Genomic DNA, 23282 nt, shown 5'->3' on the forward strand with positions numbered 1-23282 from the left:
ATAGCAGAGAACAAAATCGTGGAAACCGCAAATATCCTCCGTGATTTTTTATAGCTTTTTTGCAGCAATATATAATTTTCCATGCTTTTTAACGCTAAGCTATAAAGAACAATATAATTTACTCCTTTGGTAACATAAATATTAACACAAATTCTGCTAAATTTCCATATAAAATATAATACTGTATACATTTTTAAGTACTGTAGACAGAACCCAAAACAACCGTCGAGGAAAACACGGCTTGGGATGGTGAATTATTACCGTATTTACTCGACTTATAACAAAAAAAACAAACAAAAAAAAAAAACTTGCATGAATTACAGTACATACAGTATAGGGGTCACATCCACACTGTATTTTACATTCTAGACACAGCAGTACAGTATAAAGGTTTACATTTACATTCTTTTGTTTTTTTAAGGTTAATGTATTAAGCGAATTTTGAAATGAAATTAAAGTATCTAGGGTCTAAACAATAAAAATAGGCATTTCTAGACAGTTTTTTGACCACGGCCAAAATCCTGTTTTTTTTTCCCCCACAATTTGCGGATGCATTAGTAAAGTAACACCCCCGCCAATCTGGATGATGTATGAAAACTGTTGGACAGTGGAGAAAGAGCGCAGCGCTTTTTTTCCCCCCTGAATGCATACATGCAGATCAGAGACAATGTCTGTTCAGTGTAGGTCCGCAGTGCTATTAAGAACTCCGAGACTTTTTATTTCATACAGTTTACATTATGATGCTCCTTGAGCCTGTTGAGCAGGTCGGTGTGCACGTCCGCGTGCTTTCACGCCAGTTCTGATGCTTCGTGAAGACTGCTCTCTGTATGAAAAGCCCCCCCCCTGTATTTCTCTTGACGACAGGTCACAACAAAAGACGGGTTTATAACGTTACAGCGCGGATGATATGGGAGTTAGGGGGGGGTTGGTCGAGCTGCCTCCATAAACACTTTGCTCTGGCCTAGCCTTCATCTGTGCGTGCATATTTGTATATGTGTGTGAGCGAGCGCAGGCACGCAGGGGAACCCGGCGATAAATCCTGCTCGCCTTTGCCATTGTTTCTGTTTAAGTTGTCTGGTTCCCATCTGGTCTGCCCATCTCGAGCCTGTGGATAAATAAACGGGGGAGCGCGAGCGGCGAAAAAAAGGGCCTATGAGCGAGCGCACGGCTCTGTGAGAGCTGCATGCCTCATTGGGGAGGCCCTGCCGTAACGCTCCAGCTCCGGATTTCTCCCTCCTCTCTTTCTCCCTCTGGGCAAACCGCCGACCTCGGGACACATGCTCAACAGATAAAGACGGACAGAAGCCTGACTATCCAGAGGGAGCTCGAGCTTGCTACGAAACAGCTACGGCGCGTCTGATACGACGTCTTTAGCCACACGTCGGGGTCATTGCCGTGAGGAACCTCAAAAACAAGCAAATAAAAAAAAAAGAAAAAGAAAAAAAACTAATTTTTCAGGCACCATTTATAATTCTTGCATAATAACTGAGTTATTATGAGTAATTCTGAAGTAATAAAAACCTGGATCCTTGAGTATTTAAAATAAATTTGAAAAAATGAAAAGTATACGCTGTCCATCTAAGCAGAGTCCCTTGAAGTAAACAGCTTGTGTGTGTTTGTGTGTGCATCATAAAGTGGCGAAAAACCGAATCCTATAACTGATTACTGTCGCATGTCCGGCAACACGATCCAGAACCTCCATACGGTTATGATAAAATCAACAATCAAACATCGGTCATTTCTGTGGAAACCAGTACGAGCCTCTTGAAAGACAAAAAGAGACGCTGATGAGATGTTTATAGCAGCGATAACGCAAGTGATAACAGAACCTGAACAGATTAAATGTAACTATAGAGAGAGCGAGATAGAAGGAACGATGAATTTTTTTATCTGAAAAAAAAAAAAAAAACGTGGTATGAACTCTGGCCTGTAACAGCACGCTCCTTCACTCTTTACATAATCAGTCATATTGTTCATTTGTGCCTAGGGCCTCCGTATTTCAAACTTGGAACAGTTCTGCTACTGTGTGTGTGTGTGTGTGTCCATGTGTGTGTCCAATGCTCTGCACATGTGTGTTTATACATTACATATTATAACAAACTGTATCCAAGCTGATTCGAACCACTGCTTGGGGGTGTTCATGAAATAACTTCTGCACACTTTAAAAAAAAAAAAACAACAACAACATACGCAATTTCTTATTAGAATTAGCAAAGACAAAGACGGTAAAAAAAATTAATAAATAAATAAAAAATGTCCCAACAGGTCAATGGGGACAGCACCCGAGGAGCATGAGGTAAAGGAAGAAATAAAACTACGAGTCAAAACTAATTTATTCCAGTATAAAATGTATACGTTTATGGCTTTGAGTAAAAAATTTATTTATGCAACAATTTCAATATGCTGAAAGACATAATGTGCAGGAAAAAAAAAAACCTGCGCATGACGAATGACACGCGATCCTGCCTGTAGACAGGAGCACACATGTGCGCTAGAAAGGCCACGAATATGCAACAAATGTGAATCCACTCAATCAATGTCATGAAAGAAATGACCACTCGTCGTGGCTTCGTATCTCCGGGACGCGACAACTGCCGGATGCCTGAGTGGCGCCCGTGTCCCCTCGCTCTGCAGGAGGGAACGGGTGGACACGCAGGGGTGAATCGTCCTTCGGAGTACCGTGCCTTGGTCATGGGGACACAAGGCAGCAGGAATCAGAGACTGGAACTATTCATACTCGGGACACCGCTGTGAGACTCGGAACATGTCTCTGAGAGACAGAGAGGGGGGGGGGGGAGAGGAAAGGGGGATGGGGAGAGGAGTGGAGAGGAAAGAGGGGGTAGGAGGTCAGGCCACCCACACACTGCTGTAGTTCTGCCTGACTAAACCCCCCCTCCAGGGCACTGCCAGGTGAGACCACCCAGAAGGAGAGGAGAGAGAGAGAGGAAAAGGGTGGAGACTGAGAGGCGTAAGACAAGTGAAAGAGGCGGCGAGTAAAAAGGAGACAAAACCAACTTTGGGAAAAAGTACTTTTTTTTTTATTACAGTACGTCTTTGAGTGGAAATGATCTGATTAATGATCAGAAGGGAAATTATTCAAAAAGAAGGAATGACAGCAGACATGAGAGATTATTACAATTATTATTATTATTTAAAGCACATAACGATTATCTGATGTCCGATGTCATAAGACAAATATAACTTCAAATATTTTTTTTTTAAAACACTTTAAAGCAAAGAACTGAAATGTTTCCCTTTCAATATGAAACTGTCAATCTGAGAATTTACCCTCGTTGCCAGATTGAGACAATTTTGCAGTCATTTGAAAATGTATAACCTTGTGGCTGGAAAAATGTGCCTTGATTGGGTAATAAATAAATAAATAAATAAATAAATAAATAACCTCGGGTAATTTCAGTGTAAAAGTAATGAAACTTCTGTAATTCAGTTACAGTACAGAGATCGAATACTGTAAAAGTATAGGGGTTTTGGGTCAGTGTAAATTTTTAACAATCGTCTAACTGCTCTAAAATGTTCTATTAGTTATTTATTATTATTTATCAAAACATACATTTGGCTTGGGATTAAAGGCTCCATCCATGTGCCACTGGGGCGACAATTAATTTCCACCTCTGGTGAGATATCCGTCATTTCAGTAGGAGTTTCTTATAGGGCCGGGTTGTGAGCTCGACAACCGATTGTATCTGAGCAGTTTAAGGTGAGGGATCTGGCTCAAGGGTGCAATACTGTCAGCTCTGTGATGCTGAGGTTTAACACCTTAAATACTGAGCTACCCCTGGCCCATAAAACATACACAAATGCTATGTAAAAGTTAAACCAATACGAGAAAAAAATCTAGAAAAAAAGGCCAGATAAACGGGCAGGAAAACGTGTGAGGAAAAGTGTAACGAACATATTTATTTAAAATATAATCCTGAGCAGCACGCCAGTCAGCATAATGTACGTTTCGATCCCGAGGAAGAGAGAAACTAGACACGCTCACGTTTGTATTTTGTTAGAAACGAGCTAGGCGGCTGTTTGAGATTTAATAAACGTACATATCTGTGTGTGGATTCATTTAAAGACAATAGAATGATACAGTAAAATAATATTCATATAATAAAATTTTACTTTGTTTATTTCTGATGCTGTTCTTAGAATGTCAAGACGTCACTCCATGAACAGGGAAGGTACTCAGATTTGTGAATCATGGCATTTCATGTTACAAATAAAACTAAATAAATAAATAATTGAGAAAGCTGTCCAGAAATAATAGTAATACAATCTATGGGAAATCAGGGGCATCGGTGGTTTCTCATGGTTTTTTGCCAATGATCTATGGCAAAATGTGGAAATAATATATATATATATATTTTTAAGATCTCCTATTTTTTTTTATAAATGTATCTGCACAATTTGCTACAGATGGTGATGTTAATGTTTTTTCCAATAAATAAAAATATGTTAAATAAATTGTACAGTTTTTAAACTTCACAATGTACAGTATATTAGGTTGCCCTAGAAATGGAAATCGTAATGGAAAATTGGTCATGAAGTTAAGAATAACATTATTATTTAACACTATTATTTGATCGAACAAAAATTTTATTTGTGAGCATGTTTAACCGAATGAGAGTTTCGACCTATGACCTGGAAAAAGATGCCTTAATACTGAATATAACACCATACAAAACAGCGTACAAACATTTACTGCCCTAATGGGCACTCAGCACGCCAAATATTAATGTTTGGCAAACTGATACCAGCACCGTCTTATCTATACGCTTAACAGCACTCGTTTAGAGACTTATTAGTTATCCGAGGACGAGCCGTTTAAATCGCTCCAGAAAGATTTAGGTTTCCTGATTTGAACTGCGATTCTGTTTTGTTTAGTCTGTTTCAATTCTACTGATTAAACTGTAATAAAACAAAAGAAACTCCAGGTGTTCACAAGCCATGTTCCAACATCAACAGTATTAGTATTGGAATTAGTCTGACTGATAGATAAACCCTGTGATCGCTTAAAGACTGCGTAATGTTCTGATCGCACGCTTTCTCCATCTTTTAGATATTCTCGGCTTGGAATTTCTTGAAATAAAAGATCATGAGAAAAATCTAGTCTACTGTACAACTAGGAACATTAATAAGGACACCACCTTTAAACCTGGTAATGGATGTACAGTACACGACTTTTAAAGTCAGTCAGCTTCATTAACACACGTTATACAGTACATCGACGGCAGCGCCAGAACGTCTTAATGTTTCGTCTTGCGGTTGTCTACAGGCATTGTGTATACGATGTGAACCTCTAGCCCCATTCCTGACAAGACCTGGCAGAATTCTGCACAAGACAAGATTATTCCGTTTCTCCCTAAACATTGACTTAAGGCGTCACTATGAACCCAAACACTGGATAATGAAAGAACGACGACATTGTCGAATTCCACCGCTACATGCGTGTTATTTGCTAAAGGAGGACGAGAACGCCGACGTATTGTCCGCACAATGAGTAGGGATTTCAAACCCCTGCTGCCAGCTGCCGTCTCTCAACACTCGGCGGACTGTTCGTGCAGTGGACGCCTCTGCCACTCAATGCATTTAATCTCTCGTTTTTCTCCTTGGGATTAGCAATAAACGCATCTGCGCGGGCTAGCGTGCTAGAGCAGGCCCTTCTCAGGAACGTTCCCTTTTTCAGTGCATCAGGGTTTATTATGGCGGAGTTAATCTCCTGTGAGGCCGCACATGTTTTTACCATCCCTCCCCTCAAACTCCCACATTTTCACGCAAGCCATGCACGGCGAGAAATGAAATGGACCTTAGGACACACACATACACAGAGATGGGCTGTAAATGATATGTTATCCTGATCCTGGAATTACAAAAGCAGAGAATTATTTAGTTTTTTTTTAAGAAAATCTGGCCGGTCCAGATGTAATGACACCTCCCTACTCCCTTAAAACTCATAACACATGACTGTAACCTACACGAGCCTGTCTGTTTACATGGAAACTGTCACACACGTGGACTGTCCGGTCTGAGACTCGGGAGGCGGGCTCGAGGGGCCAGAAATCATGCTGGCTTTCAGCAGGTGAAAAGAGGGGGAGTGTTATGTCACGGAACATGAGGTAAGAAGAGGACCACAGGTCACGTGGCCACCTGGTGAGGCATTCATAAATGTCTACAAATATTCCTGGTGACGTTTACACCCACAGAAACTAAAGTATGTACATTGTTTTGGTACGTAGATTGTTATGAGCTACATCTAGCTAAACCTTCAACACTCTTACTAAAAATATCAACACCGTTGCATTACTGGACCCGTTCCTGCTGAAGCTATACCTTCCAAAAGAAGCAATTTAAAAAAAATAAATAAAAATACTAGCACAGCAACGTCTTGCCTGATTTGGATTCAAACTATTTTTGAGAAAGCGAGCAATAACAGCAGAAATAATAAAAAGCCATAATGCCAGGATTGAAAGCCAGGATTTGGCTTTCCGACCGAATTTTCTCCCGAGTGTGCACTCGAGGCATGTACACACTCCCTCGGAGTTCAATGTGGGCTTGGCATACTTTCCAAATACAGTGAGGGGTGATTTATATACTTACAGTTCATATATCCACTTCAAATCCCCAGGAACATTCTTTGCTAACTATACACCAGCAAACTGGATCATGGGCACCCAAGGCTCACCCAAGGCCGACAGGGACCAAAGTCCAGCCAGTCTGGTTCCAATCCCACAGAAAAGCCAAAAAGTCAATCCTGGCCATGACAGATAGGCATCTAACCACAGCCCATCACATACGGGGCCAAGCAAAAAAAAGCCCAACACCACTGGCACAGCCCCCAATCTTCACATCCCAATAAGACAGAGCACCCATGGGATGCACTGGACAAACAAGTCCAATCCATGGAGGCCCAACAGTACAACCCACAAGACCCAAAGAATCCTGCTTGCTGGCACGAGACACCACAGCATAGCTTAAGAGGCCCTGCAGAGCCCACAGCTCTCCAAACATAATTGGTTTTAATTTTATAGTTAAACATATATATGTGTACGTATATGCAATGCACTATGTTCTAACGCCTTTCTATCAGAACCAGAATTAACCGTTTCAGCCGTTTGACCTACAGTAGTTTTCCTGTTGGATCGTACAACACAGGCCAGCTTTCGGGCCCCATGTGTATCAGTAAGCCTCAGCTGGCCATGACCCCGTCGCTGGTTTACCAGTTTTCCTTCCTTGGATCACTTTCAGTATGTCCTGACCACTGCAGACTGAAGACTGAAGTCTTTAAGTTGCTCTTATCCAATGGTTGAACCATAATAATTTGTCTCCTGTCAAAGTCACTCAAATCCTTACGCTTGCCCATTTTTTCTGCTTCCAACACATCGGCTTCAGGGGAAAAAGGTTCAATTTATGTCTAATATATCCCACCCACTTCCAGGTGCCATTGTAATAAGACGTTATAACTGAGAAGAAACAAATTGTGATGGCTTGATGACTGGAGCCAGTCTGACGGCGGACTGTCCCGGAGACTAATCTCATTCTATCTTTAATAGATTTTGATTCAAGAGTCTCGACCTGGTCTATCTGTTAAAAAAAAAAAAACTCTTGTTCTGTGCTTAGGCAAGTCGCTGTTTTTAACGGCACTAAAGCAAAATATACAAAAAAGATTAATAATGTATTAATAATGTTTTAATAGCTAAATCTAATATTTTAGGGCACAATCATAAACCTATGTTCCTGCATGTCTGTGTCTATGCGCAGTCTTGATCATTAAAACCATAGAGCTGGTCTAATCTCCACTCTGTTGGTCAGGAGATGTATATTAACTTTCTAGAACCGCAGCTTAGACACTACTGCTGACTTTAAGACATATGGTGGGGCTTGTGTTAATGCACTTGTCTGCTAAATTACCGTTTCCAGAGGAACAGATTCCACGGGGACTACGCACAGATTCCACAGAGTATAGATACAGATACATCATATGCTCTTGCTCTTTAATGAAGAATAAATTATTAGCTTTGGACGACTGCTGCGCAGTAGGAGGAATAAACTGCACGACCCTTTCCCCTTTTAAGTGTTTTTTTTATTTTATATTTTTTCTAGTATATCAAAATGTTTTCTATTAATAGAAAAGCCATATTACTTATATCATCACTATCATTATTCCTCATCTAAAACTCTTGCCTTGATCTTCTGCTGAATGTGCCGTAGGGCGTCGGCGGTCCCCATATCCGGCTCCTCCGGGATACACACCACGTCCAGCTTCATCTTTACGTCCAGCTTGACCCGCTGCTCTGCGCTCAGCGCTTTCTGCACATCTTTTGTGGTGATCACTATGACCTCTGAGACAGAGACAACATTCAGGATTAAATTTCACACCTGACCAAAATTCAAACCATCAAACATTAAGTCGCTTTCAACCACCTCATGCAGGAATTAACTGTGAGACATATATGTGAATAAAGCGAGGCATTTTAACGCAGGTTTGCGCGTACATATTCAGCATGACCTGCACTGGTGGAAGCTGAATCACGGCCTGTCTGCAGTAATTTTGGGTCTCTTGGAAAAATCTGATATTTTCTTTTGCGACATTATGGTTGTGAGTTGCTCAGGCAATTACACAGTGCTGTACCTATTTGACTTCAACGGTGCGTGACTGCACGTCAACCGCAAATGCCGACGTCATGAGGTGAACACAGACATAAAATAACTAACTATAAATAAAACAAACTAAAAACACTATGTTCAAGCTGAAAAGCTACTCCAAAAAATAATACTGTTAAATTATGAATTAAATTGCTGCGCTGCTGTGGGGCCTGTGCCGGGGAGCTCGGGGAATAAGGTTGGGCACACCCTGGGTGGGTTGCTAACGCATCGGAGTGCACAAAGCATACACACACACACTACTATACACAATCACATACTACTGCCAATGGGGATAATCAATTTAGTCATAAATCTAAATTCTTCTGTGCGGCAATTCATGTATCGATTTTTGTTTAAGTCATTTTACATTTATAATAGAGATGAACCTTTCGATCAGCCAGTGACCAAAATTGGCTGTTTTTTTTGTCAGTTTGATCAGCTGTTTACCCTTAGACAAAACCCTTAGACCCTTATTTTTTCTTGTAAGTTTGCTTATAACAATAATAATAGTTAGGGCAGAGGACAGATTATTAGCTGCTCAGTAAAATGTTAAACTCTTGTATTTGAAGTTGGTTTGTTATTGTTTAAATGCTGCACTTGGTTTTTATGTGAGAAAACTAATGTTATAGGAAAAGAGGTTGATTTAACACATTTAAATGGGAACAGTGATGGCTCACAAAATCTGTAAAAAATGTAATCTCGAATTAGAATATTTATAAATTTATCGTGTTATCGTGTAAATATATATTTATCGTGTTATTTACAGAACTGCAATTTTAAATGAATCAGCATGTACAGTATTAGGCAAAACTTTGGGCACCCCTCAATATATAACAGATTTTGGTGATTTATGTTACTTGAAAAGATGGTAACACAGTCTCTCTTGGAAATGTAAAAAAAGGCACAATATTTTCAGCAAACATTGATGCATAGTTACTTTTTATGTCATAAATTGAACCAAGATAAAAAATAAAAACAATATTGTGGCACTGTGTAAAAAATTGAGCACCCTACATAATCAGTACTTAGTAACACTTGCTCAGATATCACAGCTTGCTAACACTTTTTACAGCCAGCTAAAAGTCTTTCAATTTTTGTACCTGGGATTTTCTCTCATTCTTCCTTGCAAAAGGCTTCTAGTTCTGTAATATTCTTTGGTCGTCTTGCATGCACAGCTCTTTCAAGATCTACCCACAAATTTTTAATGATGTTTAAATCATGTGACTGTGATTGCCATTCCAAAACCTTCAGCTTGCGTCTCTTGAGGCATTTCAATAGTGGATTTTGGGGTATGTTCAGGATCATTGTCCTGTTGTAGAAGCCATCCTCTTTTCAGCTTCAGCTTTTTACAGATGGTGTAATGTTTGCTTCCAGAATTTGCTGGTATTTAGTGGAATCCATTCTTCCCTCCACCCGTGCAATGTTTCCTGTGCCACTGGCTGAAACACAACCCTAAAGCATGATAGATCCACGCTTCCCATGCTTAATAGTTGACAAGGTTTTCTTTTCATGAAATGCTGCTCCTTTGTTTCTCCAAACATGCCGTTGCTGATTGTGTGCCATTGCTGACTGTGGCCAAATTATAACTTCATCAGTCCACAGCACTTGTTCCCAAAACGCATCAGGCCTCTGTAGATGTTCTGTTGCATACTTCTGATGTTGGATTTTATGATAGGGATGCAGAGTAAGGTTCTTCTGCTGACTCTTCCATGAAGGTCTTGTGGAACGGTGCAATCTGAAGCACCCGTAAGGCTAAAAGTTAACTAATGAGCTTTGAAAAAAGTTCTTCTTTCACTGGCTCTTAATTAAACCGGGGAGTACAAACACATGCCTGAACTATTAAAGTTTTAGCCATAACCTGGAACACAAATATTACTAACTGTACAAGAATTGTACAGTTCATATTTACTTTAAGTTTCATTTACTACATCGCACCTTACCAAGGATATTTCACAAAGATAATAATCCCGAAAGCGATACAAGCAGGACATATTTTAGAAAACTAAACATTAATCATTAAAGACTTCAAGTTGAAGCTGAAGATTAAGAGAGACACAAGCACACATGTAGTCAAACAGAGGCAGGGCTGGTCGCTAATTAGAAAAATGCTCCGACACGTTTTAAATACATTCGTTGTTAATTACTTGCCAAAAGACCCTGAGCTCAAGCCAGCTGGAAAAGCCTTTCGTAGAATACTGCTTAAGTGCACAAACATTTTCCTGCAAAGCTGCTTACATACTGTAGTTAGTTTTGAGTAAAAGCTAACGCGGGATCTTGCTGGCTGGCCCGTTGGCTGTTAACAGGGCATACTGTGCTACAAATAAAGGTTCACACTGTGCTGCCTGGCAGGCACAAGGCCACGGCCACAAACTTCATACCAGAAGGATTAGTCAATATCAGCTAGGTGTAAAGAATAAACATTTAATTATCATTAATACCATAAAAATGCACACAGTCCACCAGCATGTATGCCTCCTTATCCCGACTTGGCTTTAAAAATAAGTTTTTTTTTTTTCTTTCCTCATCTAGACTGCAGTTTCTTTCAGCTCTGCAATTAAAGCATTAGTGAACAGTAACTCCGGTCGAAAAAAATCCTGATATTTGGGGGTCGAAACAGAACTGAAAGCAGAACGTTCAGGATTAGCTCATGTAAACTGGGTCATGCAGTGGGTCTGGATCATCACACAATGGTATCAAGAGAGCCTGTGTCAGCGCGAGAATAACCAGGTGCGTCTCTCCTCTGCAGCATTACTTTCTTCATAACTCCCCCTGGTGCAGGCCGTCTCCAATACTACAGTAAATCAGGAAATTCTTGAAGGTTTGAGTGACTCTGTCAACATAACTGTTTACTTCCAGAGTAAACCATTAGGATCTTTTTTTTTTTTTTTAAACTGTTACTTTATTTTAGCTTTAAATGAAACCTGCCAGTTGGCCAAAACACAGTGTTGGTGCTGATTTTATTTTATTTTTTATGTTATACATATAATATAGAAGATGTGTGCCAAAAGAACTGCTTTAGAAGTTTAGCAACATATGGACGTGACCAATCTTGCTTCCCCTTAAAATTTCTAGTTGCTAATTTAAGCCGTTTTTGGGGAGATGATTTTATACGTGGCCCATTTTTCAGTCTTGCTTCAAACAAAAATAATTTAAAATGCAAATTATTTAAATTTCCTTGAGTATTGATACAAAAATTAGCGCGAGCTTCTAGAAGCATACTGTATGACTTGTAAAAATTGTTACTTTAAAATTAAAGCATCCAGTGCAAAATGTAAAAAATCTGTAGTGTCAAATTTATGTTAAAATATCTTAACAATTTTACATTTTAGAATACTACACTTTTTCAGGTTTATGTCTTTTTATGTGAAATCTAAATTGGCCAAGTTTCATCTAAATAACAATTAAGATCAATGAAAGATTTGAAAAAAAAAAAAAAGTTACGAACACTACATGAAAGGGCATGAAATCATATTTAGCAAATGACTTTCTTTTTATCCAAAAAAAAAAAAAAAAACCCACAGATAAAGTATTATGAAAAATTGTTATATGGCTACCTGAAAATTCACTTTTTCACCTGGGTGAGACAATTTGTAGCACCGATACCATTTTCTGGCAGTTAGCAAGACTTCCTGCTATGTATTTGAGTTTGAATTTAAAGACATCCCAGGTGTTTCATTTAAAATATTTATGTTGTTTAGACCACATTGATGTTTAACCATATACTTTATAGTGCCTTACAAATCAATTCGACCCCCTCACAGCATTCGCCAGGAACAACCTGTAACACCCTCTGAGAAAAAAATGTTAGAATAGAAGGTAAAACACATGACCCAATGGAATCAATACTGCAGCCATGAAAACAATACACAGCCGAAACAAATCTGGGATTCTAACTGGCAAAAAATATTATACAGTATATATATATATATACACAAGTCCTATTTCACATTTCATTAAATGGTGACATTCACAAATCAGGTTTAACCAACATAAACATTTTGTTTGTTTTGGCATTTAAGCACCTAGGCATTAGAGAATTAAATTTTATGTTCAGTCCTTAGCTGTTAAAGTCATATTTCGAACTGGCAACCTAATTTAACGGTCAAGTTCAGGAAACGCTGTTTATGTTTCGAGTTGGTTTACACACATACTTAAGCTGATTTTCTACAGTTCAGCGGCCTGATCAGATCATTAAAACCTCTTCTGACGTTGCCAGGTTTTTCCTGAGCGCCACAGATTTATTTATTTATTTTTTTAAACAGTGGCTAGTTCACAGACTAAATCCATTATGGATTTAAATTTACCCAGATTTGATATTTGATATTTGTTTACATGCTTAGATCATTTAATTAGAATATACCTCGGTTCACAAACCCGATTTGGTCGTAGGCCGATTCAGTTTTTTGCATAGGAATACATGTAAATGGAATTAATCCGATCTCTGTCACTATAAACTATATTTACCTTTTGATTTACTGTAATTTGTTTATTTTATGTTCAATAGTACAGTTCCGTAAAAGAGTACAGCACTTAATATAAATTTTGGGGGTGTTTTTTTGCGCTGCTCACTTGCGCAAAAGCATTGCATAAAAAAAGGGCCCGCATGATCGTTTATAAGGTGTAGCACTCTGTTCACCACAGTTTTGTTCAGATTACATTTCTCGGCAAAGGATTGGACGTCACTCCACGTTGCACTAAATAATTTTATCATGTACGTAATCTGCGACTGCGGACTGAGCCAAACTGATTCTGGGTGATTCTTTGTTTTAGAAAACAGCAGCAAAAATCCTGAAGTGTACACGGGGCTGAAAAAACAAGGAAAAATAATAAATTTTGTTTAGAAGTAAATCAAAACTAAACTGTATAAGCCTATTACATCAGGATCTAAATGTAATAATTTTCTTTGCTAATTTATTGCAATCTATAGTTAACAAATTATAATAATTAATTTAATAACATCGTTAAGATAATGCTTTGTATAATTTGATGTGTTCTCCTTTAAAGAAAGCATCTTCCCGATTTGATGGTTAAGCTGACCCGCTACACTTTCCAGATAAATAAATAAATAGATAGATAAATAAAAAGACGAACTTTGTTTTTTCGTAATTTTTTCCATCACAGACACAATCTGACTTAATTTGTGTCCTCTACGTCTGGTTTTCTGTTCTTAGCAAACTCCGCAGTGCACAAAATCCAACACCACTGTCTCATTAGTGCGCAGGTCTGAGGTCTGAACGCTGTTGTGCACAATTTCATTATTAATCCCTCGTTACGGGCGTGTAACTCCAGTCGGAAAGCGGCTGGTAGTAATTAAAGTAACCGTTAAAAATCTTGAAGTAATCTCGACGCATTTGATTTTCGCACGGCGCACAGGCGGCACCATACAGTCTCTCTGAACATATACGGGTATAAACTCGCCTGCCAGTCACTTCTTGGTGACAGTATGAGGAGGGAAATGATAACAGTGTGTGGGCTGCTTAAATTGTCTAATACTGCATATCAAGTGCCACACTATACATCCCAAGGCAACGACTTTTAAAATTACAGCCCAAATATTTGACTTCACATGGTGGGTGTTCTATAAACAGTCTTTATATACCGTACTTGTCTGTTCTGTCAGCGCTGCCTCCATTTAACAAACTGCAATGATGATTAGCTAAAGCATTGTGTGAGATCTTTCACTGGATGCTTTTCTTCACCCCTTTTTCTCAGTCTCTGGCTCATTTATTCCCTAGGAGCCATAAAACCCATGTTTCATGTCTGTTGTTACGAGGTGTCTAATATTGTAATTACCATTACTGGTCTCATATATATATATATATATATATATATATATATATATATATATACACACATATATATATACACACACACACCAATGCACCATAAATCTCTGCGAGGGAACAGATTAAACCGTTTTGTAATTACTGCTCTAAAATGTGACTATAATTTTCATTGATTATAATCTCGCTCGTTTTTGTGTGACTTGTCGAGTGTGTGTGAAAACAAGTCATGCCCTTTTAAGTGAATACATCTTTAGTATTCATTTGTTCAGGGTTAAAATACTAACCCTTTATTTTATTGAGTGAAAATCGAAACTATCTAGTTATGCTATCTATTTATTTTCGATTCCCGCCTTGGGTCCGCCATGTCATAAGACAGGCAGAAAAGGCTGCTTCATGTTCCTAAATTGCCCAAAGTGTGTGAATAAGCATGTGAGTGTGTAAATATATGTATGTATGTATGTATGTATGAATGTGTGTGTGCCCTGTGATGGATTAGGATCCTGTCCAGGGTGTACCCCACTCCGTGCCCTAAGTTTCCCTGGATAGGCCCCCTTTCCGAACTCTCTATACAGGATAAAGTGATATAGATGATAAGGGAGTGAGGTTATTGTGTATTAGATAGGAAGCTGTATTAATAATAATAGAAAAGCTGCACTTAATCTGTATGATGTTTTTTTTATCCTATTTAATGACAGTTTTTAAGTTAAAAAAACTCCTTGAGTATTTTCACGTTTAGCACGATCGCACAAACCACTTTTTGGTCTCCGTTCCCGGGCGCACTTGCGTATTTACACTCTCTGATACAGCAGATGGCAGTATGAAAGTACTTGGTTTTTGAGCCAAGGTCAAGTGTTTTCAAGGTCAAGTAAACAATCCCAAGGCCCCAACGTGAAAATGCCCTTAGTTTCCAAAAGCAGTCCAGTGTTAAATGTTTCACACGTATTACTGGATCTCCCTGTAGTTTAATTTAAAACACGTTACATTACGCTGCTCCCTGTTTGGAAGTTGTCACTTCGATGAGAGTGTCTCTCTCATGTCTAAAATAAAATGGCAGTGTCTGGGTGGAGCTGAGCTCAACGTCAGTGGAGGATCCTTCACAGGAATAATGTGAACGTCAAAAATAACACACAAATCTGTATTGTGGGTTTATAAAGACAAAAAGGGAGCAGATGCATTTGTCCTCATCAGACTGCCAGAAAATAATCAAACGGTGATCATTTTCATAACAGGTCCCCTTAAAAGCTTCCTCGTCCAGTGCCCTGGTTTGATACGCTACACTCTTTCTGCTTAAAAGCCTATTACAAGTTCACAAGTTCCACTGTCTCAGTGTGTGCACAGTACTCATGTGACAATACAGAATGTATACATTTAGATAAGTATTTAGCTGTTGGGTTTCACTCAGTGAGCAGAAATAAGTGTAAGATAAACTGAATGAGGCAGGTCATCAATCACAGCAAGGTGAGAGCATGACAAAAAAGCAGCAGACATAAATAGTCATAACTCAGCGCGAAAGAGGTGTGGGTGTCTGTGATGGATGGAATTTAGATATACATTATATGACGAACATAATAACACTTGGAGTATGACAATTACTATGATTCCTTTAATCCAATACCAAGTGTCAGATGGTGGCATGAAACACTGGATAGGATCAGAAGATTCACCAACACACACAATCATTACAGAAAGAGCGGTGCCAGGCACTTTAATCTTGGTGAGGGACAGACATACTGCATCAGCAAGGTCTCTCCCAGACAATGGTTTCAAGCAGACTGGGGTTTCAAGATGTGATGTTCAATCTATTTTGAAGAAGCACAAAGAAACTGACAATGTTGAGGACCACAAATGCAGTGATCGGCCAAGTAATATCGGCCAAGTTTGCTTAAGGCAGCAAATAAAAGACAAATCATGTTAGGGAAGATGCCCAGCAGTACCATTGGCAAAAGAACTCACAGAAACCACTGGGACCCAGGTATACCCATCTGTCTGGAGAAGTCTGGCCAGAAGTGGGCTTTATGCTAGAATTGTCACCCAAAAGGAGACAAGACAAGGCTAAGCAACTATGCAAAAAACATAGGAACTAGGATCCTAGGATCCATCATGCAGTACCATCTAATTGGCCCCAAATTTATTCGGCAGGACAACGATCCCAAACATACAGCCAATATCATTAAGAACCATCTTCAGAGTACAGAAGAACAAGAAGACCTGAAAGTGATGGTCTGGCCTCCACAAAGCCTTGACCTCAATATTATCAAGTCTGTCTGCGATTACATGAAGGGACAAAAGGATTTGAAGCAGCTAAGATCAACAGAAGATCTGTGCTTACTGTAGCTCTCGAAGATGTTTGGGACAACCTGCCAGCCAAGTTCCTTCAAGAACTGTGTGCAATAATCTGGAATTCAGGTTTAAAATTTGACCAGGTGTGGGGGGCTTCCTTTATCTTTTTCATAATCTCAAGTTAAATTTATAGTTTATTCTGTCCTTTTATTTAATTGTTTGTTTTCACCTGTGTATGGATTTTTTTCCTTTTTTTTCATTTATTTGCATAAAAAACCCAGATTTCCAGCTCCTTGTTTTTTTCGCTGTTTGTGTCTCTCCTCTTCTTTTTTAAAAAAAATATACCTGTTGTCTACTCTGGGACATACAGATCAATGTACATTTACTTATCACCTTTTTAAGAACCATTACTTTTCTAGTAAGGCTGGTTTGGAGTTGGGGAAGAGCAGGGTAGAAGTGTGTGTAAGGGGTTGATAAATTAAGTATGCCTCTGCTTTATTGATAAGCCGTGTGAATCTGATATACTTGAAACTCACACATGTTAATTTTGTATGCTATGTTTTTTTACTTTAAAAAAAATTATAATATTGTTTGGAGAAAAAAAAAATACCTAGACGAACTTATGGAAGCTGTGGCAAAGGGTGGTTACACCAAATACTGATTTGATTTGGTTTCTGGTTCTGTTCATTTATACTTTATATACACAAAACCAGTTAAAAGTTTGGACACACCTTCTAATTCCATTATCTTTTCTGAGTTTTATTTCTTTCCACACTGCTATTGGCATCCACAACACGCAATAATTCCCTTTGAACAGTTCATACTGAGATGTGTCTGCTACTTATGCTTCGAAAATTCATAAAACGTAATGGTTTACCGTTTAATATTAGAGCAGATATTATTAAATTGTTTATGCATGTTTTCATTTGATTACTGTTTTAATAACTGTCACTAACTGATTTTTATAGTTATATTTAATTTTATTTGCCTTAATTTCATGCTGTTTAATTCTGGTCATTTTATTTCTATCAATGTACAGCACTTTGATCAACTTGTTTTTAAATATGCTATATATTTAAATTTAAATAAATTTGACCTGACTTGACTAAATCCTTCATAATAGCCCTAATCTGAGGTGCTGTTTGTTAATTGTTGATTTCCGAGGCTGGTAACTCTAAATGAACTTCTCCTTTGCAGCAGAGGTAGGTTTTGGTCTTGCTTTCCTGGGAAAGTCTTCCTGAGAACTAGTTTCTTCATGGTGCTTGATGGGTTTTGCAAAATAACTTGACAATACTGTTCTTACAAGAACTATTCCAGAACAGCTGACCTTGATATCCTAAAATAACAACTGACTGTCTGTTGTTGTTGCTTAATTACATAATGCCATATGTGTTATTTCACAGTTTAGAAAAAATCCAGTACTGTTCTAGAAAGTAGATCTTTTCTGCCTTACTGTTATCTACATAAAATCATAGATTTTACTTTGGTTTATAGTGTTAGTGACTGAAACAGTAAAATTGCGCAGTCTATCTTTGTCAAAGAGATGGAATTACTCTCTTCTTTATTATTTACAGCAACACACCTCATGTATGTAGAAGCAGAGGTCGGATTGCACTTTCATCCTCTACTAAAAAAACGAAAAATGTAATAGCTGGCTATCCATGTATCCGAAGGAGCACATGCTAACCATCACCTTCCTGTCACACAAAAGAGACATTCCAATTATCTTTGAAAAGTACAGTATTTCCTTAAACCATAAGCCCTATAATCATCTCGAGCAAAAAATGTACTAGGCATGGGTTGTAATAAATCAATGCTTTAAGTAATAAAACAGAAAAAAGACATTAGAGCAAATCCAGGTTCTCAAGCCAGGTCTTGAAGTATGATAACTCGGGATGCTAATCTGGTGATTATATAAATTAAGAGTACCGGGATCATGGAACATGTTTAGATAAAAGGGGCATGTATTCCAAGCATATATATGTTTTATTAATAATTGTGTATTAATAGCATTTAGTAAATAAGAAATGAATTTCTTATTATATTGCATCCATAACCACTTAAGTATTGATGCTGTGATAATGTTTTTGGTTTACATAAGCCTCCTCGTCAGTGACCACTATGATTGTTTTAGTGCGCGTCATGGACGATGTCCACAACTTCAGGGTAACAAGCCATGAATGCGGCTTGTTTTTTGTTGATTTTACGTTGCGTAGAGTTAAAATGTAAGAATCTCCGCATGATTTGTAAGCACAATTTGATTTATTATTCGCTACATTGTCGGCTGTGACAAACCTAAATCATCTCTGTTGCAAAGCTGCATCTTTGTTGTTACTAAAAAAAAAATAATAAAGTGGGCCTTCGAGTGGCGCAGTGGTAAAGCGCTCGCCCTATTATCCAGGGATCGCTGGTTCGAACCCCGGGTGATAGTGTTTTCGAACCCCGGGTGATAGTGTTTTCCTCTCTCAGCCGGAGGCACAGAGAGAGCTGATTGGCCGAGCTCTCTCGGGGGGGAGGGATGAAAGGTACTTGCGCTCCCACATTAATCACAGCTCTACAGCCAATCAGGGGCTAGCGCTTTCCTCCGAGTGTGTTACTCCACCCCTAATGGTGCGTGAGCAAGCAGTTCAAAAAGATGCGGTCGGCTGACATCACGCGGTTCGGAGGAAACACGGGATAGTCTTCGCCCTCCCGACTGAGTGGTAGTAGTAGCCATAAGGTGGGAGCCCCCTAGTGACGGGGAGGAATTGGCTACAACTAATATTGGGGAGAAAATTGGAAAAAAAAACCCAAAAAAAAAAAAATAAATAAATAAAGTAACAGTCACCTGCGGAGACAGCATGCAGTAAAGATTTTAAGTTTAGCATTTCCAATTAATATCTATTGGTGCAGGAGTTTGTTTTTATTGAGCAAGTAGCTTATTTTAAAGTCGATTATTAAATCCAGCACATAACTGTTCATAATATTTATTCAACATTTTGATTTGACTTGTGGTGCAGGTTAAACCTTAGACATATACGCAGGTGTTGCCAAATTTTCAAGATTAAAAAAAATTGACGTATGCGCAGTATACTGTCAAAACTTGCGTTTTTATAATCTGGAACATAACTGCTGATAACTTCACTTCCAATCAACATTTTACTTTCATTTACAGTATGGTGCAGGTTAACCTTTATTCAAATTCAAAATTCAAATTCAAATTTTATTTGTCACATACACAAACATACACAGTACGAAATGTAGTGAAATGCATTATACGACTGCCATTGACCCTAAAAGAGAGTTAAATTTTACAAATAAGAAATAAATATGAATAAAAGAAATACGATAGAAATTAAATTAAAAAATTTAATTAAACTAGGAAAAATAGAACTAAAAATAAAAATAGAAATGTGCTAGGAAAAAATAGAACTAAAAATAAAAATAGAAATATGATGTACAAAATAGAAATATACTGTGCAAATTGAAATATACTGTACGGTGTGTGCAAATATGCATAGAACAAAGTGTCTTAGTGCAGAGGTTATTAAAGTGTCTTTGTGCACTGGTCCAGGATGTAAACGTAAAACTGTAAAATGTAGGGTAGTTGTGAAGGTAGGTGTGCAAAGTTATTAAAGTGTCTTTGTGCAATGGTCCAGGATGTAACGTACGACATGTAGTGTATATATGAAGGCAGATACCCAAGTGCTGCAAAAGTTTCAATAAATTCTGTCTGGGCAGTTTTGCATGATGCTGTGACAAAATCAGGCTAGATATACGGACAGACAGACGGAAAGATAAACTATTTTCTGAGACTGGTTTTGGGTCATACAGTGCAAGAAACATAAATATATGATTAGAAGAGTGAGTTCTGACCAATGTACAGGCAAAAAATAAATCTTTTATTAATATAGATGGAGTTAAATCGTGCAGGAAGGTAGGAATTAGATCCATGACCTAATGATTACGCAGTGTTGATACAGGGTGATAGTGATGGTGCATAGACTGGTAGGTGTTGGTTTACCTTCAAAGCCGGCTCTCTCCAGCAGGCTGAGCGGGTACCAGATGAGTGGCTTGTTGCCCACAGGCAGTAGAGGTTTAGGGGTGTTGTAGGTAAGGTCCATCATGCGGGACCCTCCACCAGCGGCCATGATCACCGCCTGCAGCTCCATCTTCATGAACTGCCATGCAAAACCATACACCCATACAAACACCTTATTTATTTACATATTAATACATGTCATGTATATTGATTTAGATTTATTGCAAATGAACATTTTTACACGTCAAAAAAAATAACCAGCTGTATATACCCCAGGTTGTTTACGTCCTGTGATCAGACTGCATGTGACAGCACTGACTGCTTTCCTAACATTACATCATCACATGTCACATAGCAACTAGCTCAGCCTAATAAACCCCTACCCGCTCTCAGAAAGGCTCGGGTTCTGCACAAAGACTAAACTTTATAACACGTTATTACTTAAACACGTCAGCAAGCGTTCAGCACTTTATACTCCGTTATATTTAACTATATACACTAACAGGCGCTAGTGCTAACCGGCTAACCCACCTGTTCAGCTATGGCGCTGTTAGCATTCGGCTCTCAGGAATCACCGGACGGAATAAAATAAGTACCGAGTGTGTGTGATAACACCGTGCAGGCAGGGTGGAGGAAAGATGTTTAGGAAATATTTAGCCAAGGTCAAAAGCTCTACAGTTACTTTAAATGATTTTTTTTTTTTTTTTTTGCAGGTTCAGAAAATCTCACTAGCTAGCCAAGTTGCTAACATGATGACACCAGTGCCGTTATTTTCAAACAGTCCGGAAGGAAACTTCAACCAGATACTTTGGTTCCTAGATACAAAAAGGACTCGATATGCGAGCTTTACTGGTAACAGTCACATATTTGTCTTGTGATTTTTTTTTTGAGTGATTACATTTTTTTTTTTTAGAGTTTTAAAGTAACAGATAGCAACAATGATGTATTATTTAAAGTAACACTTATCAAACACACACACACACATACACATACACATATACTCACACCATATATATACACACACTACCGTTCAAAAGTTTGGGGTCACTTTCTAACTCTTTTATTTCTTTCTACATTGTAAAGGAATGCTGAAGGCGTCCAAAAAATGCATTAATCTCCTTTGAACAGTTAATGTTGAGATGTGTCTGCTACTTATGCTCTGTAAAGACTTCATAATGCCTCTAATCTGAGGTGCTGTTAATTGGTAAATTTTCAGGCTAATAACTCCAAATGAACTTCTCGTCTGCGGCAGAGGTAGGTTTTGGTCTCGCCATCCTGGGATGGTCTTTATGAGAGCCAGTTTCATTATGGTGCTTGACGGATTTTGCAAATGCACTTGACAATACTGTTCTTGCAAGAACTATTACAGAAGGGCTGACCTCTGTGTCTTAAAATAACAACTTCTCTTTGTTTTTCTTGTTGTTACGTAATTAACTAATCCCATATGTGTTATTTTATAGTTTTGAAATCCCCAGTATTGTTGTAAAATATAAAAAATAAATCAATAAACAAAAAAAAAAGAAATTTGAAAGAAAGTGTGTGTGTATATAAAGTGGTAAAGAAGATGAGTAAGTGGTTATATATATAAAACCACTTACTCATCTTCTATACCACTTTATCCTGTATTTAGGGTCACGGGGGGGCTTGGAGCCTATCCCAGGAGTGCCACTCCATCATTCACACACTATTCACACACTATGGCCAATTTGGGAATGGCAATCAGTCCAACCTGCAGGTCTTTGGACTGTTGGAGGAAACCCACCAAGCACTGGGAGAACATGCAACTTCCATGCACACAGACCATGTTCAAAGTTAGCCAAATAAGTATATGCACACTTCAAGAAAAAAAAGAAATTCTAGTGTATTTGTGCATACCGCTCAAAAGTTTGGGATCACTTTCAAATTTCTTTTTATTTGTTTTGTGATTTATTTTCTACATTCTACAACAATACTGGGGATTTCAAAACTATGAAATAACACATGTGGAATTACATAATTATGTAATAACAACAACAACAACATTAAGTTGTTATTTTAAGACACTGAGGTCAGCCTTCTGGAATAGTTCTTGCAAGAACAGTATTGTCAAGTGCATTTGCAAAACCCATCAAGCACCATGATGAAACTGGCTCTCATGGTGACCTTCCCAGGAAAGAGAGACCAAAACTCTGCTGCAGAAGAGAAGTTCAATTAGAGTTACCAGCCTCAGAAATCAGCAATTAACAGAATTAACGGATTAAAGCCATATACATAAAGGTGATACATATGCATGATGGTTATTTCATTGTTATAATAATAATAATTAATAATAATAATACACTTATAAGTGTAATATTGAACTCTGAACAGTGAACTCTATTGACTTAAAAGCAAAGACGCAATTACTGCTATTGTTAATGACAAGACTTGTAATCATTATTATGCAATATATTAACATGTTAAAGGGTGAAAAATACAACATAATCAAAATGTTGAATTACATTATTGTTGGTTATGTTGGTGTTCATAGTGATAGCATTATGTTGTTTTTATTGTTGATGTTA

At 38.2% G+C, this 23282-nt stretch overlaps 1 protein-coding gene across 1 annotated transcript in view; it reads right to left on the reverse strand.

Moving 5' to 3' along the window:
- eif2b3 (eukaryotic translation initiation factor 2B, subunit 3 gamma) overlaps nt 1-21507 on the reverse strand; it is a 46947-nt gene extending 25440 nt beyond the window's left edge. The window contains exons 1-3 of the mRNA XM_053479358.1: nt 21271-21507; nt 20722-20878; nt 8191-8348 (exon numbers count right to left, since the gene is read on the reverse strand). Coding sequence (XP_053335333.1) covers nt 8191-8348; nt 20722-20875 — 312 coding nt within the window. The 5' untranslated portion in view covers nt 20876-20878; nt 21271-21507. The remainder of the gene's footprint in view (nt 1-8190; nt 8349-20721; nt 20879-21270) is intronic.
- Nucleotides 21508-23282: the final 1775 nt, after the last annotated feature.

This window comes from Clarias gariepinus, chromosome 1 (assembly GCF_024256425.1).
Source record: "Clarias gariepinus isolate MV-2021 ecotype Netherlands chromosome 1, CGAR_prim_01v2, whole genome shotgun sequence".
Taxonomy (NCBI): Eukaryota; Metazoa; Chordata; class Actinopteri; order Siluriformes; family Clariidae; genus Clarias; species Clarias gariepinus.